This window comes from Macaca mulatta, chromosome 1 (assembly GCF_049350105.2).
Source record: "Macaca mulatta isolate MMU2019108-1 chromosome 1, T2T-MMU8v2.0, whole genome shotgun sequence".
In the NCBI taxonomy this organism is placed as follows: domain Eukaryota; kingdom Metazoa; phylum Chordata; class Mammalia; order Primates; family Cercopithecidae; genus Macaca; species Macaca mulatta.
The window spans coordinates 166,473,933-166,499,381 of NC_133406.1; the positions used below are offsets into that span (position 1 = coordinate 166,473,933).

At 34.0% G+C, this 25,449-nt stretch overlaps 1 protein-coding gene across 1 annotated transcript in view; it reads left to right on the plus strand.

Moving 5' to 3' along the window:
• The window catches only part of LRRIQ3 (leucine rich repeats and IQ motif containing 3), a 167,897-nt gene that overhangs the window by 112,440 nt on the left and 30,008 nt on the right, over positions 1–25,449 (plus strand). Inside the window, exon 6 of the mRNA XM_001097148.5 lies at positions 5,724–5,853. Within this exon, the coding sequence (XP_001097148.4) occupies positions 5,724–5,853 (130 nt within the window). The remainder of the gene's footprint in view (positions 1–5,723; positions 5,854–25,449) is intronic.

Here is a 25,449-nt window from a genome sequence, read left to right on the forward strand (position 1 = left end):
TTGATCTAGAAAGAAGATAGAGGCAATTGTTACCACTGCTAACGCTCCTTAATTTTTAAAGATAAATCATTATCTCTCTCGGGAAAATAAATATCTAGTACAATAATCCATCTGACTTTTATAACCAGGTACTTATTTAATTTTTCAATTGTGGAGAGCTCTATAGCTCCTCAGATAATCTATTCCAATTTTCAATAATGCTCTGAGAAATTCTTATTATGATTAGATGAAATTTATTAATATACAATTGTCTCCCCCACTTCTATACCTATTATAGATTATTTTTTTCTTAGCTTCTTCACTGTAAATTACATAAGGATGGCTCTTTTGTTGCTTTTTTTTTTGTGATGTATAATCAACAGAACAGGTGGATAGATATATCTGAGTAAAGATATAATTATTCTTACCAGACGTTTATGTTTTTGATTTTGTGTGTATGACAAATTGAGAAATTCATAAATTGATAGAGACACCAAAAAATTCACAGAATCTAAGACACCAAAAATTCAGAGAAACTAAATTCAGAGAATCATGATAAACAGTTTATAAAGAGATGCAAGAATTGTGAAGCGTTGCTGAGTGAGAAGCTTTGGAGTAACAGAAAGATGTTAAAGAATTCAGGAAGAAAAGAAGAGAATGTTGAATGTGTTATTGGGGCAAAGTCCTGTAGAAAATACAAGCTACATGTTTCTTTTAAAATTATTTCTGGTTGTTGGACTGTCTCTAAAGAATGGAGCTTTGTTTGCATCATATTGAACTGAAGTTTGTAAATCTCCACTCATTCCTTCTGCTATTTCTCTCTGGCTATATTCATTCAGCATTTAACAAATAATTATTAAGTATCTACTGAGTGTCAGAGAACATTCTCAGCATTGAGTAAAAAAAGAAAAGCAAAGTCCTTGCCCTCGTGGATTAAATTGTAGGAAGAAAAAACAAATCTTAACCCATGTTAGCAAACAAAATTGTGATAAATTTTATAAACAAAACAAGTAGGATGTTGAGATAGAGAATAATAGAAGGAAGACTATTTCTCATAAGATTGTTATGGATGGTTTTTCTGAGGAGATAATATTTAAAGTCCTGAAGAAAAAGGAGCTAGCCATGCACATTATAGGAAGGAGAATGTTGCAGGCAGAAGAAAGATCTTACACAAGGACCTGAGGCATGCAATAGCTTATTTTGTTTGGGGTTTGTGCAAGGGACTGCATGAAATCTAGTATAGCAGGACTATAATGAACCAGGTCAACAATAGCATGAGATGAGCTTGGCTGTGCGGTCAGGAGCCGTATTTTGATGACGTTCTATACCTCATAGAAAGGACTTAGCATCCTGAACAGTCGGAGGATTTAAAGCTAAAAGAGAAACATGATTGGATTTACATTTTGACAATGTAGATGTATATTATAAAAGCCAGGGTGAAGGCAGAGTCCAATAAGAGGTATTTGTGATTGACCAGAAATAGATGATTATAGCTGTAGAATGGAGAAGTAGCTGAACATTTAGAGAAGGGAGCATATTTAAAATATATTTTGGAAGTAGCCTTGCCAAGATTTGCTGATAGCTTAGACATAAGGTTTCAGAAGAAGGGTTAAAGAACAAATTCTAAGTATTTCTGAGTTAAAAAAAATTATTTTTTTCAGCAATATTTTTCAAAATGAAAAAGATGGATAGTGGAGGAGATAGGGACCCTGAATCTCCCTTTATCTTTTCTCTATGCTGGACTTAACTATAGCCTATTTATATAGGGCTTACGTTTACAATAATTCAGTAGGTAGGCTGCTTACTATTCATGTTCTAGGTTATCTAAAATCATCTGAAAATATGTTTTCCTGATCTGACATAGTTCTTCAGAAGTGAATATGGTAAAACTATTGCTTCTTCCATTCTCAACGAAATGCTTAATACAGCTTAGGGTCACATCATAAATGAATTCCTAACTAATTTACTTTTAACTAAAATGTATTTTATAAATATAATATGTCTTATCACTCATGATTTTAAATCACCATCATGTACCCCAGTGATTAAGTATATTTTGCCCAACTGCAATATTTATTTCTATTTTACTTAATCTACTTAATTTACTCCAAGCTATTGACACTATCTTAGATTTTTGTTTGGTATTAATTGATTTTGTATTTTATTATCTCATTGGAAAATGTAGCAACCATTTCTTTTATATTTTACTTCTCATTTATATAAACATTGACCAGAATGGAGCTGAAAACAGAACCATGTATCATGACATTAGATACCTCCCTTCAGCTTGGCATCATTTTATTAATCTTCAGTCTTTCATGATCACTCAGCATTTCTGATCTCTATCTAAAAGTAATGAAAGATTTTATCAAACATACCGCTGAATACAGGTTTATCATGCCAAGGATATTTGAACCTGAATTTTGACCATGTTAAAAATGAAATTGCATCTGATATAATTAGCTTATTGTCAACTTATAATATTCCTTGATTATTATTCCTTTACTAAGTGCTACCAAATACCCTTAAAATATTTTCTGCAATTATTGAGGACCAGCGTTAAGTCTAAGGTAGGGTAGGTAATCGAATATACTTTCTGTTATTGAAAATGAGATCGTTATTAAATCATTCCCAGTCTTCTGATAACTTTTCATTCTCTATGATCTCAAAGATCAATCGGTAAGTGCACACATTCTCTTTCCTTTCTTGCATTACATATAACAGAAAGGCCCATTTCTTTACTTTTGCAGCTTGTGTAAGCCTCAGTTCCTTTAGAGGTTTAAATTTTTTGATCATCTTTCTATAGATTTGTTCCCCTGTCATATATGTACCCTTTGTCATGAATTCTTCTTTTCTAAAAACATGGAAGGAAGTATTTTTATAAAACGTGACAAACAATGACAGCCAGATACATGAAAAGGGATAATTAGGAGAAATGAAGTAAATATGTTTCTAAAAGGAGCTAACTAGCAATCTACTTAATTTCTGACCCTTTACTTTTCATGAATCTATAAATTAACTGTATTTGTGATAGAGTTTGGATATCTCAAATTTGACAGATTTTTGGAGGGAGAGTTCTTGTTTTTTTCAGGGGGATCTAAAGGTGTAAGTACTAGTGGAAACAGGATCACTGAACATACTCATTATTTTATCATGAGTAGGATAAAAGTGAGATATATAGAAGAAAGAAATGACACATTTCTATGGTTCAAATGCAATTTGAGGTGATTTTCAACATGTGATGAATTGCATTGTTAGGAGGGAGAAACAGAGAGAAATTTCCAAATAGAGCAAAATTCTTAGAAGTAGGAAAATACAAGAGTGATGATGTAACATGAAGAGGACTTGCAGAAGAATTTGAGGCTGAAAAAGTATTTAGAGTTGTTGTTACAAACTGGATTGCAAAATAGTGCCACACATTGTATTTTGTCGTACTTATCTAATAGAAAAACCAGGGCCTAAATGAAAATAGAAGCAGCATTACTTAAAATTGTGTCATATTTTGACAATATGTTTTGGTATTGTGACTTCTTAAATTTTAATTATCCTTGGCAAGATTGAAAAATTTTTAAATGTAAAGAGAATTTATGAGCTTAAAAGTCCTTATTTGTGTTTCCAGCAAAATGAGGTGATTTTATCACATAAAGAGTGAAAAAACATTGTCTTGTGTCAGAGTTGATGAGTGAAGAATTTTTAAATGAAAAATAAAAACAGGTTTATTCCAGGAACAGATGATACTTAACACCTATAATGAGCATTAAAAAGCCCTTACCCTATGAGTCACTGCTTGAAGACAAATTGTTTTTGATAAGTAAATTAGAGAATATCACATATAACATTTAAATAATAGAAACTCAGAAAATTGTAAATACAGGGGACTGAGGCGCATATCCAAGTGTCTTTTCTAAATTATCAAATAAAGGAGATTTGAACGGTTAACAGGTCAAAGTAGTGGGGGAAATGTGAGGATGAATTCTCTATTTCAAAGTTCTGTCAACTGTGACATATCAGAGAGTTTACCTGACTTTCTTCTTCTTAAACAAACATGGTGCCATTCACTGAAAGTAGGACTAAGAACTAATATATTTGGAGGAAAAAAATATGGTTTTGATTCTCTTGAATATGAGATGTCCATGTGAAAGAAATCAGTTTATGGTTGTTATGATTATTAAATGAGTTAATATTCATAAAGAACTTCACAATGGCAAATGATAAGCACTATGTAAATGTTCCAGAAGCAAATACACAAAGGCAAAGACCTCAGAAAGATCTATGTGAAAATAAATATTTGTGAGTCTTCAGAAGCTAGATCAGTGTTTCTTACCAAAGAAAGTATCATATCCCGAGAAAGTTTTTTAATACATAAACACATACCCTCATCTAACCTTCTGAACTTTTTCTCTATGATAGAGACTATTGGTTGCCTACCAATATATACTCTTTTCTTCTACCATGGTAACAGGCCCAAATTTCATTCCAGGCAGCAAAACGCTTAGCATTCCTTACCCTCCCCTTCATAGCGGGATATGGGGCCAATGAGATATTCAACAGAAGTTATTTGAAGAACCTCTGGAAAAGCTCCTTAAGATACATGGCCTGTGTCCTATTGTCATTTCCTTTTTCCTCCAACTTCTGACTGAAACGGTATTTGGAGCTCTAGTAGCTATTTTGATTCATGCGAAAAGTTTGAGGATAGTACCCATGCAGATACAGTAAGAGATGATAAAGGAATTTTGAAAGAGCCTATGCCCCGATAACCTGATGAAAGCTCCATAACAGTCCTGGATGAACTGTGAAGAGGAAAGTAGATAACACTGTTACTAAAACATCCCACCCGGTTCACAGATATTATACAGTTACATTCCACAATGCCCCTGTTCCCCATGAAGCTCCTCTTCAATATTCTACTTGCTGCTATTCCCACACATAGCTGATCCATTTGTCCTTTTTTTTTTTTTTTTTTTTTTTTTTCTGAGACAGAGTCTCACTCTTTTGCCCAGGCTGGAGTGCAATGGTGCAATCTCAGCTCACTGCAACCTCCGCCTCCTGGGTTCAAGTGATCCCCCTGCCTTGGCCTCTCGAGTAGCTGGGATTACAGGCATGCACCACCACACCTGGCTAATTTTCATATTTTTAGTAGAGACATGGTTTCGCCATGTTGACCAGGCTGAGCTCGAACTCCTGACCTCAGTTGATCCACCTGCCTCGGCCTCCCAAAGTGCTGGGGTTACAGGCATGAGCCCCTACACCTGGCCCATTTGTAGTTTTAAAACGTGATAATTCTGGTCCCATTTCTCCCTTCCTTTCTTTCTGTGTTATTGTCCCTCCTTTTTCTCCTCCATGTTACTGCCTTTAAGTGCTCTGTGAAATAATTTTGTCCCTCCCTTTATTACTCTTAATCTTCCTTCAGGCTTTCTGGGGAAAACTATCTTGCTTCTCTTTGTTTATTCCTTATTTTCCCTCTTCCCTTGTTCCTTTTGTCACGGCACTCTCCTGGCAGGTCTCTCTTTCCCTCAGTCTCTCTTATGGCATTGGCCAATATTAGTAGAAAGACAGATTGTTAAAATGATACACAATGGAGTTTTTAAATTTTTTTTCTTAACCCTGCCTACCTCACAGGTTTTTGTTTTTGTATTTTAAATGAAAGTCAATCATGATAATGTATAATTCATGTGAGAACACTTGGAGAACTCTAAAACGCATGCGATATTATCATTTTCATTGCTTTTATTTTATTTTCACAGAATATATATTATCCTGTTGATTTAAAAACTTCCAGTGAACACAGAAAACATGTTTCATCTATTTTATGTGAATTAAAACCAAAAGATCTTGGCATGAAATCAAAAACATCAAGACATCTCATTCAAAAAGGTTAGTTATATGAATTTTTAATTGTATTTAATAAATATATTTTGATGAAGAGTAAATAATGTAATTAGAAATTGGGCATGTTGATTGGCAAGTATAAATCCAAAAGTCTAATGAAATATGTGTTGAGACTTCTAGATAAAAAATCCATATCTTGGAGCAAATGAAGACAGACACAAAAGAGTACATGTAATCCATGTATAAAAAGCTAAAAAATGATAATTATCTTCTTAGGGGAGTAGTGAGTAGAAGAAATTACAGACAGGCATCTAGGATTTTGATAATTGATCTGTGTGATGGTTATACGAGTTGGAAGAATTCATCCAGCTATACACCTGTGATTTGTTCACTTTTCTCTGTGTATTCTCTATTCCCATTAAAAATGTTAAAGCAATGTTAAAAAATTATATCTTATTCAATAGTTTATAAATATACATATTCAGAAGGTTATTTTATGGATATCAAGAACCTCATTTGGGGTAGAAGTTGGGAATTATGAGAAATTTTTGTTAGCAAGAATCATTGAACTGATAGCTTTGTTACTGTATGACTATGTCAGCATTGTACCTCCTTTAGGAAATCTGTCAAGTATCAGAATAATTACTACAAATTAGTTAAAATTTATAAGTTATTAAATTTCTTTCAGACTTGGGACATAATCATTTTTGTTGAATAAAAATGCATATTGTCTTACATTATCACTGATAAAATTTTAGTTTTAAATGTGATCTTGTTTTTGTCTTACAAAATTTGTTCTGGTAAAATTTGTCATGATTAGATATGCTTTTCTTTATCTTTCACAAAAGAATCATAAAATCACTTTTGTAAAATCATTTGAAGGTCTTATTTTTCTCAAGGGCTTCTCCTCATTCTTAAATATTCAAATCTTTCCTTTTTAATCCCATGATGGTGTCTTTATCCCATTTGATTTTCTCTTCTTTGCAAATGAATTGGTCAAACTCTGTTAGTTCCTTATTGCCAGTGGCTTTATTTCATCAGTTCTCCATTTTTACACATGTACTAATTTAAAAAAGAATGGACTGTTCAACTGTATTGAAGGCCATTTGAAAAGACTTTGTGTGTGTGGTCTTTTGGTTTGTTTGTTTGTTTTAAAACTGTCTCACTCTGTCACCTAAGTTTGAGTGCAGTGGAATGATTATGGCTCAGTGCACCCTCGACCCCCTGGGATCAGGCGATCCTCCACCTCAGCCTCCTAAGTCGCTGGGACTACAGGCATATGCCACCATGCACAGCTATCTTTTAGATTTCTTGTAGAGATGGAATTTCACCATGTTGCCCAGGCTGGTCTTGAACTCCTGAGCTCAGGCAATCAACTGCCTCGGCCTCCCAAACTGCTGGGATTATAAATGTGAGCCATCTCGCCTGGCTAAAAGTCTTGGAATATGAAAACTAAATAGTATTTATTGAATCTGGAATATAGATATCAACGGTGGCCTTGACAAAAGCAAACTCAATGAAGTAGCAGAGATAGGAACCATGTTGGAGAAGGTTAAGAGTGAATGGAAGTAAAGAAGTAAAAGCATTGACAATATTTAACGCTTTTGAGGTATTTTAAACTTTTCGATTTTTATGCTCTCAATAATCTCAAGGCATTGAAAAAAAGAAATCAACCTTCTGAGTATCAAAAATTCTAAATTATGAGCCAAAGACATTTTTAGTGTTATCAATATTTTGTTATATTTATCCTTTGAAAATGTATTAAGTATGTATAAATCATAAAAGAACAATTATGGTCAGAATATTTGAATAATCAAAATTTCATACCAAAAGTTAAATCTGGATATCATAAATTCTAGCTATTACTGCTGCCTTCTAAGGTGAAGGGAATTTGAGTGAATGACTGAGGATTTTTTTTTCAAAATGGTACAGTCTGCTAATAGGTACCTACTTCCAACTAGGCTAGATATCTCTTCATAATCAGAGCATAGATGTGAGCATAAATTGCCCCACAATATGGATCATCTCTCAGTAGACCTATTTCCTAGATACTATTACTCCTGAGCACTAATTATGTTTTCTTCTTTGTTCACAAGCCCAAATATGAAGAAATTTAAGAACGTGATAAAAAATTAATCTCTCTCAATTAAATATATATATATGCACAAAAGCATTTTATTTATAATTTTAGGAGGTTCATGGGATCACCAAAGCCCATCTATGGTCCTTAAATTAGTTGGTAAGAACAAGAATCACATAATTTAGCTAACATACGAGATTTTATACTGCCTCTAAAATCTCCAAGAAAAGCTCACCTCAGTAAGTAATGGTTCTGGTATTATCAATTACATATCTTGCACATTTTTGTATCTTCATTCCTTGAGCTATTCCTAAACATGAGCTATTCCTAAACATGAGCTATTCCTAAACATGAGACATTTATATAAGACTTACTTGAGATATATGTGATGCTTAATGTTTCTGATGGAGCATAGATTAGTTTAAGTGCTATTCATATCACCTATTACCGTAATTCCAACTTTTAGATATCATTCTTAAATACTGATATTTGTGTGGCTAAATATAATGGTGATAATCAAACTACCTACAAGAGTAATATATGATTTTTAAATTTTTAATTGGAAATAATATGTTATTCTATATATTTTCTAATGCTTATATTGTTAATATAAGGTCAGCCTGAATAATTAATATATTGCTGAGTGTTACAACTCCTATGTGGGACCATATTATTCCATTTTCTCACCTAGACTTTCAAAGTTGGTAAAACTTTTTAAATATTTATTAGGTAAATACACTGATGAATGGGACCCATGCTATTTGTACTATAACTACATGTCCCAGTTTGGCCCCAGAGAGTCTCAGTTTGTGCTCATTGTCCTGGTGCATAACAGTGCCTTTCAGTCTTGAACATGCTCCAGTCTAAATGACATGTTCATTGTTATACAAAACATATGTGCCTTTTTCTTCTTCATAAATCAGTTTAACATTATTGGATTGTCAAATTAGAATGACACAATTCAAAGATCTTACCTCATTATGAAACTGTACTAATAACATCAAGGATACAATCAAGAGACTCAAATGAAACAAAGAGACATCTGGGACATCAAGGGTAGCTTTCTAGGTCCTCTCTTCCCTTGGAGAACATGCACTTCTGACCCAGGAAAACGAAGTCTCTAGTAAGGATTATGAGTTTACTTCCAACAGAGGCAATTTTACATTACGAAGTATTTTCATTTTGTTTTCCAGAGGGTTGTGTAGTTTATTGATATTTTCCAGGGAACACACCTCACAGACTGTGTTTATTTCACAGAAGCAATCCTGGCAGGTCACAGTGGCTCATGCCTGTAATCTCAGAGTTTTGGGAGGCCAAGATAGGAGGAACATTTGAGGTTTGCAGGATGCAGTGAGCTATGATCATGCTACTGTACTTTAGCCTGAGTGACTTCATGAGACCCTGTCTCTAAAAAATTATATAACTATATATAACTAGATAGATGATAGATGGTAGTTATATATACATACAAGCAATTTACCTAAAACTATATATATGTAACTATAAAATTTGTATAGTTATATATATGTGTGTGTGTATGTATACATAAAATGTGTGTGTGTGTGTGTGTGTGTGTGTGTATATATATATATAGCAAAGACAAGGAATCAATTACATATATATTGATATATATATATAAACAATCTTTAGCCAGGGTCCATCCTGCCAAAGGCATGCAATAGATAAGGTGTCTTTCTCCTGAAAAATATAATTTGTCTATTTTTTCTGGAGTTCCAGTTGACATGGAGATTAGATTACTTCACAGTCTCTTTTCTTCCTACAGGCCCTCATTTTATATTAAAAAAAAATAAGTGGATTACTGGACAGATACTTTAACTCCTTCCTCCTACCCCTTCAACAGATTTTGAAATTGAGAGGTATTTTATTATGCTTAGATTTCTTTTTACTAAATCATAAGTTATTACTAAACAGGCACACACACACACATATATACACACAATTATATATATACATATATGTATCATTTTAAGTTCAGGGGTACATATGCAGGTTTATTACATGAGTAAATTATATGTCACAGGGGTTTGGTGTACAGATTATTTCCTACCCGGTAATAAGCATAGTGCCCAATACATATTTTTTTGATCCTCTCCCTCTTGCCTCCCTCCACTCTCCAGTAGGGCCTAGTGTCTGTTGCTCCCTTCTTTCTTTCCATATGTACTTGATGTTTAGCTCCCACTTATAAGTGAGGTCCTGTGGTATTTGATTTTCTGTTCCTGCATTAGTTCACTTAGGATAATGGCCTCCAGCTCCATCCATCTTGCTGCAAAGAACATTATCTCATTACTTTGGGGGCTGCATAGTATTCCGTGTTGTTTATGTACCACATTTTTTAAATCCAGTCTACCACTGATGGGCATCTAGGTTGATTACATGTCTTTGCTATTGAGAATCGTGCTGCGATGAACATGTGTGCATGTGTCTTTGTGATAGAAAAATTTATATTCCTTTGGGTATATGTCCAATAATGGGATTGCTAGACCAAATAGTAATTCTATTTTATTTCAGAAATCACCAAACTGCTTCCCATAATGGGTGAACTAATTTATATTCCCATCAGCAGTGTATAAACCTTTTCTTTTCTCCACAACCTTGCATTATCTGTTGTTTTTTGACTTTTTATAACCATTCTGACTGATGTGAGATAGCATTTCATTGTGGCTTTGATTTGCATTTCTTTAATGATTAGTGATATTAGATAAATATTTTTATCAGCCCTAAGCATTCAACATTCAGCTAGAGCATATGAAATCCTACTGTCACGGAGCTTGCATATTGTTGTAATGATGATATTACAACTTTCAGTGGAAATTTTGGAAGATTATAAAGTTCAAAGTCTCCATGTACCTACTTGGAACTTGTGACTAAGGATAGATATTATACTGTCTCATTTATATTATCAAACAAATGGTAATTTACTTGTATATGACATTTTAGCTGCTGATTGAATTTGTTATAGATATTGTCCAAAATTCCTGTTGTATTAATTAGCTAGTTTTTAATAATAGATGCTTTTATCATCTTTAACTTAAGGCCATTATTTCTCCTAGCTTCTTTTTTATAATGCTTATCCAAATTTTTTTATGTTTCTCTACAAAAATGATATAACACTGTAGGTCAGACATTTTAAAATAATGCTATACTTCACGCTTTATGAATACCTATTCCATCGGCTGCTGTAAGAGGCATTTTCAGTGTTAAAAATTAACATACAGATTTCTTGATTTATACTGAAAAGATGCAGCATACAAGGCTGAAATTGAAACCTTAAAAGTGTGTATTCTGTTAGTGATTTTTAACCCTTTATAGTAAGTATAGCTGGAGAATGGGCCAAACTTCTACAGCTCTTTCAAAGTACCATTTATGTTTCAGATGCAGTTATAAAGAAGTAAATTCAAATACTTTCCAGAAAGTGCCAGCTGCTACATAAAAGATATTTCTGAGAACAAAACTGCTACTTCCTATTCAGAAAAAAAGGTCAAAAGTTTAATTATTTGAGGGTCATTGTATCATAGTGCCTGTGATCAGATTTATGCAGTCTTTAGTTATTTTACCTTCATTATATACTTTTTCTTGCTCCAAATCCACTTATATCTGAAATGAAGACTCTAAAGGTGATTTTATGGTTTCCATTGAAGCACATTACATTTTCTATCTCCACCATTTTTCTTCCAAATTCATCCAATTTATCACATCATTCTGATTTCAATCCACTTGTGCTTTATGCAATTTTAACAGTGCTTTTTTTTTTTTTTTTTTTTTTTTTTTTTTTTTTTTAACCATTCTAGATTGTTTGCTGGAATGACTGAATTTTAGTCTAGGATATAAAATAGTATCAACCAAATTACTTCAGATGAGCAATTAGAGCATACTCAAGCATATAAAACTAGAAATCTTTGCTACCAGATGTTAAATTAAAAGCAAACAAGCAAACAAACCAAAAATGTATTTTGTTTTTGTGTCTGTGTAATATTTCAAATTGCTTTTAAAATATTTTAAATGCTTTTACTACTGAGAACAGAGAGGAAGAAGGTGAAATTTAAATCAGATATGTTTGAATTTATTTTGTAATTTTAAGCACCAGTGCCATATATTCCATGTGCTCCCCTGCATTGCCCAGCTTCCCATGCAGGTATGTAAAAATTATGTGGTCAGTCTCTCTACTTGACTGTGAGCAAAAGTAAAAGTGATCACTTCGGAGTGAAAGCAATTAAGAGCATCATTCTATTTCCCTGCTACACAGATCTTAGAGGCCATATGTTCCATTAATATAGCTGCAAGGTCCTCCTGACCCACGTTGTTTCTTAGATGAGAAATAAAGAAATCTTCACTGTGTTAAACTGTTGAGATTACAGGGTTTATCTGTAAGGGAAGTTAGGATTAATCATGCGATTAAATACAGAAATTAGTGTCATAACAAAAAACATAAAATATGGCCTTATCTTTGTGATTAGTTATAGGAGATGAGAAAATTGATATCAGAGGCTGAAAAGATGGCAATACACGTTGTTTAGAGCAAAGAATGTCCCCATGATAACTTGGAAGGCAAACTATGTGCCTACTAGTTTATGTCTCTAAGGGAAGAAGCTGGAAGATGGAATATTGATTCTGTATGTTGGTTGTACTTGACTATGTTTGGCAAATTACCTTATAGCAAAAAGAGAGCTCAGAAAAGTAGCTGGTTTGCAAGACAAAATAAAAGGAAGTGAAGAGCTCCAAAATTAGAGCCTTGCACATTTGGAAAGCTGTCTGCTTCTAAATCACAAATAGTAAAACAATAAATTTAACAAATCTTTTAGACAAGGGCCCAAACTTCTTAAATGAAAATGATGACTCACAGCACAGTTTAGATTAAGCATATGGGCTTCCCATCTATTATTCTAGATTTATAGTAACTTCCATTAAATTGCTAGAGAGTGAGTTATGGGAAGAAATTAAGAAAAAAAAAAAGTAGATATGAAAACTACATATGACTCCAAAAGAATTTTGGGTGTAATCAACCACATATGGAACTCACAGAAGAAAATAGATCAGATATCTATACTTTTAAAGGAAAGGTATTACCAGAGAACTTTAGCCTAAAATGCCTTTAAGCATTCAAGACTTAAACATACACTTGATCCCCTCATCTTCAGCACTAAAAAGTGCACTGAAAAAGCTTTTGTAGCCTCTGAGATAGGCAATTCCCTAATTCCCCACACCTTCAGAATGCAGGAAAACTCCACACGAAAGCAGAATCAGGGACTAATTCAGGAACCACCTGTACCTGAAGGTAGGAGAAATTCACAAAGTGTGTACTTCCACTTGTGGTTAGTCTTTCCCTGTTCCACTTTTGTATATTTAATATGTATATGATTGGGTGGGGCAGAAGGCGGATGATTTCTCTTTTAATTCATAAGTCTCTGGACTAAAAACTTATCCAGACCTGATTGAGAGATACTGCACACAGAGATTCTGGACTTGATGGGATTTCAGTTGTCATTTTTTAGGAGTGTGTTCTATGTTTGGGGAAAAGGGATCAAAGGATCTTTGGTGACCTGTGGCAATAATTTTGTTCTTACAAAGTATTCTACTTGTTTCTCTACATTTTCTAACTTTCCTTAAATTTAATTGGGGTGACATAATTTATTACTGGTTAATAAATTCTGACTCACATTAAGTGTGTCACTTCTGGGCTAAGCGCACCATTCTCTTTATTTTGTTGCTTTAGCGTCCCTAGAGAGCTTATGTTTCAGAAGGTATAGCTACATTATGTACGAAGAATGCCACCCCCTCCCCCAGTTTAGGTTTGAATGAGCAAGAAATCAACTTTTGTTGTGTTAACCATTATGATTTTAGGTTTTGTCTGTCATGGCATCTAGTGTTAATTATCTTTAATATACTAACCATGGTGATGGACTTTTCTTATAATCAAATAGCTATAATAAAAGCATGTATTTCATAAGTAGGCTATGAAAATTAAGTGAGAGAATGCATGGATAGCACTTGACATAAAGTCTAGCACATGTGTATACTCAATTGTCCAGTAAAATATCTAGCACAGAATAATTGTTAATAAATGTTAGCTGCTGCTGCTGCTGCTGTTATTGTTATTATTAGACTTCATATACCAATAGAACTGAAATGTATTGTGAAAAATAGCTGTGGTTATACCAAAACATGTGTCTATTGTGTAATTTTTTTGAGAATTTAGAAAGAAAAGTGATAAGAAATAGAAGCCCATAGGGGATTATTAAGTACACATTATGTCAAATAAATCTAGTTTTCATTATTATTGGTGTTAAAATAATAATTTATGTAATATTTATACAGGCTGTCTTGATTTTTAGAGATCTTTGAATTTAAGAGATTTTCATAATAATCTTAGGACAAAATAGAAAATATTTAGTCATGGGTATTTTTTTACTGTTTTTTTTTTTTTGTTTTTTCTAGGCGGAGTTTCACTCTTCTTGCCCAGGCTGGAGTGCAGTGGAACGATCTCAGCTCACTGTAACCTCTGCCTCCCAGGTTCAAGTGATTCTCCAGCCTCAACCTACCAAGTAGCTGGGATTACAGGTGTGCATCACCATGCCCAGCTAATTTTGTATTTTTAGTAGTGATGGGGTTTCACTATGTTGGTCAGGCTGGTCTCAAACTCCTCACCTCAGGTGATCCACCCACCTCGGCCTCCCAAAGAGCTGGGATTATAGGCATGAGTCACCGCGCCCTGCCTCAGTTTTTATGTAGTTGAATAATCTTACTTAACAACAATTTTAAATGCTTCAATGCTAACCTGGAATTAGCTTTTTAAGGGGCTATCTCAGGATCATTCTGTTTATTACCATATTAGAATTAAGTACAAATAACATGATTATACATTTTATGAGGCCAGAAGAATGAGCTAATATTTAATAAAAAATAAAATTATAAATGTTTAGACTGAAACAAAGAGCTAAAACCAGGAATATAAAATGTTTAGCAAGTATAAATCTGCCATTTAAAAAAATCTATTCAAACACAGATTAAACGATACATGATTTAAAGCAAATTCATGCGAAGGCATTCAACTTCTTTTAATTTTCCTCAAGCTAACTATGGAGGAACAGTGTATTTTGTACCACTTCAATAGCTGACATATCTTTGGCTTTATGAATTGATGCATCCACAGTGAGATAAAAACCTACTATTTTACTCTGATGTCAGCTCTCCTAGGATCATGATTCACCTTTGAAAGTGATTATAACCAGCAGAAGCTTTTATAGAGAAGGGTAATTATGATGCTAAGGGGACTTGGAATCAAAACAAGGGGAGACTGTTCCTTAACATAAAACTTTCTTAAAATTAGACCAGCATAAAGTCAAAATGAAATATTTAAGAATTAGTCACTTCCTTCACTGAAAATATGCAAACATAAGCTGGGATAAGCATTTGTTGAGCTTTTTGAATAAGGAAGGCAATAAAAATAATTGGTTTGGTTGTACTAGAAGTCTTCTGTAGTGCCAGCTATCTTGTAATAGTCTGCAGTTCTTTGATTGTAAGTACAGTGAACAAAGCCTTGGAGAAATATACGAGAATATTAAGTAGCCAAATGTAACAGGAGAACTAGGTGGAGAAAACAGACAAAAGGGAAAGAAAAATTATTCAAAAAATAGTTACTTTCCAAATTTGATGAAAAACTGTATTCTACATATTTAAGGATATCAACAAACTCCAAATAAGATAAACAGAAATATTTCCATCCAGACACATTATAATCAAAATATTAAGAACAAAATATAAAGATAGAATTTTGAAAGTAGTAAGAGAAAAACAATTCATTACATGCAAGGAACTCCCATGAGAATAATAACTTACTGCTCATCAGATATAATGAGGCCAGAAGGCAGTAAGATAACATCAAAATGCTGAAAGAAAAGAAAACTATCAACCAAGATTCTTAAATTCAGAAAAACTGTCTTTCAAAAATAAAGGTGAAATAAAGACATTCCTAGATGAATGAAGGTGAAATGAAAACATTCCCAGATAAATGAAAGCTGAGAGATATCATTGCTAAAAGATGCGCCTTAGAAGGAGTATGAAGGAAAGTTCCACAAGTTGAAAGCGAGTGGCACCAAACAGTATTTCAAATCCACATGAAAAACCAAAGAGTGCTAATAAAGGTTAAAAAGTCAGTAATTATAAAACACAATGTAATTGCACCTTTCTTCTTCTTTTCTCTTTTAACTGACTTTAAAAACAACTAAATAAAACAATATGTATATATAATTATATTGTTGGCTATATAACATGTAGAAATGTAGTATTTTTGATAATAATAGCATAGAGGAGGTAGGTGTAACAAAGTTATATTGGAGTAATGAAATGATGTGAGATGGTAACAAGCCTAGAGAAAGAAATAGCACAAAAATAGGTAAATTAAAAAAAGCTAATAACAAATCTATGACTATATATACTTGCTCTCCACTTTTTGTCAGTTTTCTAGATATATACAGTATAATTACAAAAATATTTTTACCATATATAGACATTATACATTATATGTAGTATCTATAAATGCACAAAAGTGGGAAATGACATCTGTAAGAGTAAGGTTTTCATATTTTACTGGAATTTACTGGAAATCTGGTGTCATTTTGATAACTTAAGATATATATCTATTGCAAGCCCTAGAGTGACCCCTGAGAATATAGCCCAAAAATAAAATTAAACAATCATTAAAATAATTAAAATGATGCCATAGAAAGTATTCACACATCATATCAAGATAAAATTAAATGTGAATTGATAAAGATCCAATCGAAAGACAGATTGCCAGATTTAATTTAAAAACAATCCACCTACATACTTTCTAAAGCAAACACACTTTAGATTTAAAGTTTCATGTAATTTGAAAGTAAAATGATGGAAAATGATACCATGCAAACAGCAATCATCAGAGAACTGGAGGGACTGTATTAATATCGGTCAAAAAAATAAAACGAAAAAGCAGTGTTGCTGGAAATAAAAAGGGGCACGTCACAATAATGAAAGAGTCAACACTTTAGGAATATATAACAAATATAAAAATATATACACCTAACAATAGAAACCTCAAATTGACAGAAAGTAAAATCTGACAGAATTGAAGAGAGAAATAGACATTGCAACAATAAGAATTGGAGACATTTATATGCCACTTTGAATAAAGGATTCAATAAATGGGTAGAAGATCCAAATGAACCTAGAAGATTTGACCAACAGTGTAAAGCAGGCACTCTGAATGAACCACTCATCAGTAGCAGAATACATATTCTTCTCAAGTGTGCATGGAATATTTTCTAGTTTAAACCGTATACAAGTATACCAGGTTATGAAAAGAATCAAGGAATTTTAAAAGATGGAAATGATTCAAAACATGTTCTTTTTTTTTTTTTTTTTTTTTGAGACGGAGTCTCGCGCTGTCACCCAGGCTGGAGTGCAGTGGCCGGATCTCAGCTCACTTCAAGCTCCGCCTCCCGGGTTTACACCATTCTCCCGCCTTAGCCTCCCGAGTAGCTGGGACTACAGGCGCCTGCCACCTCGCCCGGCTAGTTTTTTGTATTTTTTTTTAGTAGAGATGGGGTTTCACTGTGTTAGCCAGGATGGTCTCGATCTCCTGACCTCGTGATCCGCCCATCTCGGCCTCCCAAAGTGCTGGGATTACAGGCTTGAGCCACCGCGCCCGGCCTAAAAAAAACATGTTCTTTATTCATTATGAGATTACATTAGAAATCAATGATAGAAGAAAATTTTCAAATCTCACAAATGTACAAATAACGTGGAAATTAGAAAACACCCGTCCTCGTTTCTTTTTTGTTTTTGTTGTCATTTGGTTTAGGGGTTTTGTGTTTCTGGTTTTCATTTTGTTTTGTTTTTTTGGTAGTGGTTGTTATTTTAGGATTACTTGAGTGTCTATTTTATTTAATTGTTTTTACTTTACATTTTTAACTTTTATTTTAGGTTCAGGGGAACATATGAATGTTTATTACATATATAAATTGTATGTTATATGGGTTTGGTATACAGATTGTTTCCTCACCCAGGTAATAGGCATAGTACCCGATAGGTAGTTTTTGGCTCCTCACCCTCCTCACACCCACCACCTTCAAGTAGGCCCCTGTGTCTGCTGTTCCCTTCATTGTATCCGTATATACTTGATGTTTAGCTCCCATGCTCAGGATAATGGCCTACAACTCCAAACACATTACTGCAAAAGACATGATCTCATTCTTTTTCATGGCTGTGTGGTATTCCATGTTGTGTGTATACCATATTTTATTTATCTAGTCTACTGTTGATGGACATTAAGATTGATTCTATGTCTTTGCTACTGTGAATAGTGCTGTGATTTCTATTCCTTTGAGTACTCATTCTGTTTTAAGTTCTTTCAGAAATTGTCAAACTACTTTCTACAGTGAGTGCACTAATTTACATTTCGATCAACAGTGTATAAGCCTTCCCTTTCCTCCGCAATCTTGCCAGCATCTGTTGTTTTTTGACATTTTAGTAATAGCCATTCTGACTGGTGAGGTGGTATCTCACTGTGGTTTTGATTTGCATTACTCTAATGGTTAGTGATATTGAGCATTGTTTCATATGCTTGTTGGTTATATACATGTCTTCTTTTAAAACGTGTTTTCATGTCTTTTGCCCAATTTTTAATGGGGTTGTTTTTCACTTGTATATTTGTTTAAGTTCCCTATAGGTTTTTGGATACCAGACCTTTGTTGGACTCATAGTTTGCAAATATTTTCTCCCTATTCTGTAGGTTCTCTGTTTACTTTGTTGATAATTTATTTTGCTGTGCGGAAGAAGCTTTTGAGTTTAATTAGGTCCCATTGGTCAATTTTATTTTCTTTTGAGAAAAACTCTCATTCTGTCTCCTAGGCTGGAGTGCAGTGGTATGATCTCAGCTCCTTGTAACTTCCACCTCCCAGGCTCAAGGAATCCTGCCACCTCAGCCTCCCTAGCAGCTGTGACTACAGGCATGTGCCACCAAGCTTGGCTATATTTGTATTATTTATAGAGAGAGGGTCTCACTAAGTTATGCATCCTAGTCTCCAGCTCCTGAGCTCAAGCAATTCACTGGACTAGGCCTCCCAAAGTGCTGAGACTACTGGTGTAAGTCACCATGCCCAACCACATTTGTCAAGTTTTTTTTTGTTGCAATTGCTTTTGCCATCTTGATCATGAAATCTTTGCCTGGTCCCATGTCCAGAATATTATTTCCTAGGTTACCCTTCAGGGTTTTCATGGTTTTAAGTTTTACATTTAAGTCTTTAACAGATCTTGAGTTGATTCTTGTATATGGTATAAGGAAGTGGTCGAGTTTTCATTTTCTGCAAATGTGGTATAGTTTGAAGTCAGGTAATGTGATGCCTCCAGCTCTGTTTTTGTTTAGGATTGTCTTGGCTATTCAGTCTGTATTTTGGTTCCATATGAATTTTAAAATATTCTAATTCAATGAACAATGTCATTGATAATTTGACGGGAATAACACTGAATCTGTTCATTGCTTTGGCCAATATGACCATTTTAACAATATTAATTATCAATATTGATTCTTCCTATCAATGAACATGGAATGTTTTTCCATTTGTGTCTTTTCTGATTTCTTTGAGCAGCATTTTATAATTCTCATTAGAGAGATCTTTCACCACCCCAGTTAGCTGTATTCCTAGGTATTTCATTCTTTTTGTGGCTATTGTGAATGGAATTGGATTCTTGATTTGACTGTCAGCATGGATGTTGTTGGTATATAAGGATGTTATTAATTTTTGTACATTGATTTCATATCCTAAAACTTTGCTGAAGTCGTATGTCAGATCAAGTCCTGACCCTCTACCTCTCTAAGCAGCTTTCCCTGACAGCTCAAGTGTCCTTGAAAGTTGTGACATCTGCTGCCAGAATTCCAGAGGTCTGTGGTAAGAGGGGGACGCTTCTCGCCTGCTCAACTCACCCCTTCCCCAGAAGTCATTGGGGGTCAGAATGAGTCCTGATGTGTGGTAGCTACATGCAGAGGTCCCAGATTCCTGCCCCTTTAACCTAGCATGTGTTTCTTGTCTGTCTGCTCTCAATGCCTTCCTTCTGAAGACCTGCTTGGAGTGCACCAGTCTTCCTCATGTCCTGGTCCCTTGGTGGTAGATGTTCCTCCTACCTTTTTTCTTTTTTCTTTTTTTTTTGGTGACAAGGTCTTGATGTGTTGCCCACTGTGAACTCAAACTCCTGGGCTCAAGTGATCTCTAGTAGCTGGGACTACAGTAATGGACCATCACACCCAGCTATACCCTCTCCAATAACCAATGGATCAGAGAAAAAAATTACAAATGACATTAGAAAATATAGATAGGTAAATGAAAACAAAAACAACTTATGAAGTTCAGCTAAAGCAGTACTGAGAATGAAATTTATATCTGTAAGCACCTGTATTAAAAATGCAAAAATACTTAAAATATATAACCTAACTTTCCACTTTAAGAAAAAAAGGAGAATAAGAAGAGGAAGAAGAAGAAGAAGGAGAAGGAGAAGGAGAAGGAGAAGGAGGAGAAGGAGGAAGAAGAAGACGACTCAGGCTACTAGAATCAGAAATGAAACAGGGGACATTACCACAAATTTTCCGGAAATAAAAAGGATGATAAAGGAATACAATGAACAATATGCAAATAAATGTTATGTTAGATGAAATGAACACTTTCCTAGAAGTATAAAAATACACAAATATTTGAAAACCATTTATATAGTGAGTAATTTGAAAATAATTTAAGAATACAATTTTATTTATAATAGAAACAAGAAGAACAAAATACTTAGGAATAAATTTAACAAAGGAATTACAAGACTTCTCTACTGAAGAATTAAAGTAGATCTAAATAATTGTAAAGACACTCATGTTCTTGAAATGGATGACTTAAAATTGTTAAGATGATGTTACTACTGAAAGCAATCAAGAGATACAAGCAATCCCTGTCAAAATTTCAATGCTTTTTCTTTTCAGAAATGGAAAAGGTGATCCTAAATTCCACATAGAATGTAGGGGATTTCCAGCAAACAAAACGATCTTTAAAAATAAAAACAAATTCGAAGAACTCACAGTTCCTGATTTGAAACTTACTGCAAAGCTACAATAATGAAGACAATGTGAAACTGGCATAATGAAAGACATTTAGATCAAGGCAATACAATATTTTGACAAGAGTGCCATGATAATTTATTGAGGAAAGAATAGTTTTTCAAAAAATAGTGCTGAGAAAGATATATATCTACATTCAAAAATTGATGTTGGATCCCTATATCACACCATGTACAAAAATTAACTTTAAATGGATCATAGACCTAAACATAGGAATTAAAATTATAAATGTCTTAGAAGAAAAGATAGGAGTAACCTTTTAACTTGGGCGATGTTTTTTTTTAGATATGCCACTAAGAGCATAAGCCAAAAATATTAAGAAAAGAAAAAAAAAGCAAATAAATACAGAGAGAAAATGAAAGATTGAACTACATCAAAGTTGAAAAAATAACAACTTTGTGCTTCAAAATATACCATCAAGAAAGTGAAAAGACACTCACTGAGTAAGATAAAATATTTGCAAATAACATATCTGTTATGGACTTGTACCCAGAAATATTAAAAATCTTGTACAACATCTTTGGCCACCAGGGCAATACAAATAAAGAATTCAATGAGATTCTGTTTCATACCCATTCAGATGGCTATAGTAAAAAACACAGACAGTGCAAAGGGTTGGCAAAGATAAGGAGAAATTGGAAACTTCATGGATTGCAGATGGCTTTCCATACATTGCTGGCTGTAAAATGATACATCCATTTACTTTCTATTTTGTTTATAATTAATACCTAATAATTATACATATTTATGTGGTGCAGTGTGATATTTCAATACATGTACACATTGCACAATGATTGATAGCATAATTAGCATATTCACCACCTCAAACATTTACCATTTCCTTGTGTTAGATGCATTCAAAATCCACTCTTCTAGCTATTTGAAAACATGCAACAAATTGTTGTTGAGTATAGTCACTTCCCAGTGCTACAAAACACTAGAACTTATTCTTCCTATTTGTGTATCTATTAACCAACCTACGACTATTTCCCTTCTCCAACACTCCCCAGCCTCTGGAAACCACTATTTTATTCTTTACTTCTATGAGATAAACTTTTTTAACTTCCATATATGCAAGAGAACATATATTTGCCTCTCTGTACCTGGCTTATATCGCTTAATATAACATTCTCCAAGCTCATCATGTTGTAGTGAGTGACAGGATTTCATTCCATTTTATTTCTGCATAATATTCCATTGTATATATATACCACATTTTCATTATCCATTCATCTGTTGATGAACAAAGGTTGATTCCATTTCTTGGCTATTGTGAATAGTGCTGCAACAAACATGGGAGTTCAGATGTCTCTTTGAATACTAATATCATTTCCTTTGGATGAATACCCAGTAGTGGAACTGCTGGATCATATGATACTTCTATTTTTAGTTTTTTGAGGAACTTCCATACTATTTTCCATAGTCATTGTAATAATGTATGCTCCTACCAACAGTGTATAAGGGTTCTCCATTCTCTGCATTCTCACTAGTATTTATTTTTTAGTTTTTTTGATAATAGCCATTCTAAGAGGGTAGAGGCAATATCTCACTGTGGTTTTGATTTGCATTTTCCTGATGATTGGTGATATTAAGCATTTTGTCATATACCTGCTGACAAATTTTATGTTTTCCTCTAATAAATGTCTAGTCAGGGATTTTGACTATTTTTTAGTTGGGTTGCTTGTTTTTTAGCTATTGAGTTTGAGTTCCCTATGTATTTTTTATATTAACCCCTTATCACATGTATAGTTTGTGAATATATTCTCCCATTCTGCTGATTGGTTCCTTTGCTGTGCAGCAGCTTTTCAGTTTTGTATAATCCCATTTGTCTATTTTTGCTTTTGTTATCTGTGCCTTCGAAGTCTAATTCAAAAAGGCCTTGCCCAGTCCTATGTCATGCAACATTTCCCTTTTGTTTTCTAGTAGTTTCAAAGTTTCAAGTCTTACATATAAGTTTTTAATGCATTTCGAGTAGACTTTTTATATGGTTAGAGATAGGGGTCTAGTTTCATTCTTCTGCATGTGAATATTTAGTGTTTGCCGCACCACTTATTGAAAAGACTGTTCTTGTTGAATGATTATTCCTGCCACCTTTGTCTGAAATCAGTTGGCTGTGAACATATGAATTTATTTATGGGCTGTCTATTATGTTCCACTGATCTGTGTGTCTGCATTTATGCCAGTACCATTCTGCTTTGGTTACTATACCTTTTTAGTATATTTTAATGTCAGGTAGTATGCTTCCACTACCTGACATTAAAATATACTAAAAAGCTATAGTAACTTGTATTCATTTTGCTCAAAATTGCTTTGGATATTCAGGATCTTATATGATTTGGGGATTATTTTTTCTATTCTGTGAAGAATGTCGTTAGTATTTTGATAGGAATAGCAATGAATCTGTAAATCACTTTGGGTAGTATATTAGACCGTTCTCACACTGCTATAAAGATATTACCTGAAACTGGGTAATCTGCAAACAAAAGAGGTTTAATTGACTCACAGTTCTGCATGGCTTGGGAGGCCCCAGGAAACTTACAATCACAGTGAAGGCAAAGGGGAAGTAAGGTACATCTTTCATGGCGGCAGGAGAGAGAGAGTTCAGGGGAAACAGCCACTTTTAAACCATCAGATCTTGAGAGAACTTCCTCATTATCATGAGACTAGCATGGGAGAAACCACCTCCATGATCTGATTACGTCCCACCAGGTCCCTCCCTCAACATGTGGGGGTTACAATTCAAGATGAGATTTGTGTGGGGACACATATCAGGTAGTATGGACATTTTAACAATACTAATTGTGGCAATCCATGAACATAGGATAGTTTTCCATTTATTTTTGTGTTCCTGAAACTATTTCATCAGTATTTTGTATTTTATAGAAATATTTTCTTTTCATGGTTAAATTTATTTCTAGGTATTTTATTTTTGTAGTTATTGTAAATGGGATTGCATTCTTGATTTATTACTCAGACAGTTCACTATTGGTGTATTAAAACACTACTGATTTTTGTATGTTGATTTTGTATCTGCAACTTTACTGAATTCATTTACTAGTTATAAGAGTTTTCTGGTGGAGTCTTCATGGTTTTTTATATGTATGATCATGTCATCTGCAAGGAGGAATAGTTTGACTTTCTCTATTCCAATTTGGATCCCTATTTTCCCTCTTGCCTAATTGCTCTGGCTGGGACTTCTAGTACTATGTTGAATACAAGTGGTGAAAGTGGGCGTCCTTATCTTTTTCCAGATCTTAGAGAAAAAGCTTTCAAATTTTTCCCATTGTGTATGATGTGAGCTATGGTTTTGTCATATATGGTCTTTACTGTGTTGAAGTATGTTCCTGCTATATCTAATTTGTTGAGTTTTTTATATTTATTTGTTTATTTGTTTATTTTTGAGACAGAGTCTCACTCTGTCGCCCAGGCTGGAGGGCAGTGGCATGGTTTCAGCTCACTGCAACCTCCGCCTCCTGGGTTGGAGCGATTCTCCTGCCTCAGCCTCCTGAGTAGCTGGGACTACAGGCACCCACCACCACACCCGGCTAATTTTTTTGTGTTTTTAGTAGAGACGGGGTTTCACCGTGTTAGCCAGGATGGTCTCCATCTCCTGACCTCGTGATCCGCCCACCTCGGCCTCTCAAAGTGCTGGGATTACAGGCGTGAGCCACCACGCCAGGACTTCAGTTTTTATCAAGAAGGGGTGTTTAATTTTATGAGTGCTTTTCCTGCATCTGATACAGCCACTTTTGAAAAACAGATTGGCCGTCTTCAAACATTAAACAGTTATAATATGAACCCCTAATTTTATTTCTAGCTGTATACCCAAGAGAATCATAAACATATGTCCACATACAAATTGTATATGAAAGAAGCAGTATTTATAGCAGTTCAAAGGTGAAAACAAATCAAATGTCCATGAACTAGTAAATAAAAAATGCATTACCCAGTCCTGGGCATATAATGAATGATATTCAATTATAAAGAGGAATGAAGTACTGATATATGCTACAACATGGATGATTCTTGCAAACATGTTAAATAAGAGGGAAGACACAAAAGGCACATATTTTATGACTCCATGTATATGTAATGCTCAAAAAATACAAACCTATAATGATATAGGTTTGTAGTTGTCAGGGGCAGAAAAGAGGGGGGAACAAGAAATGACTGTCAGTAGATACCAGATTTCTTTCTAGGGTGATGAAAATGTTCTTGAATTAGGTAGTCATGACAGTTGCATTATTCTGTGACAAAAAACACTGAATCATACCCTTTATATGTATGTGTGTATATATATAAAATGTGTATGTATGTATGTATGTATGTGTGTGTATGTGTATATATGCATGTGTATGTGCATACACTTCATGATGGTTGAATTATTCTGTGATAAAAAGTGGCAAAGACCCAC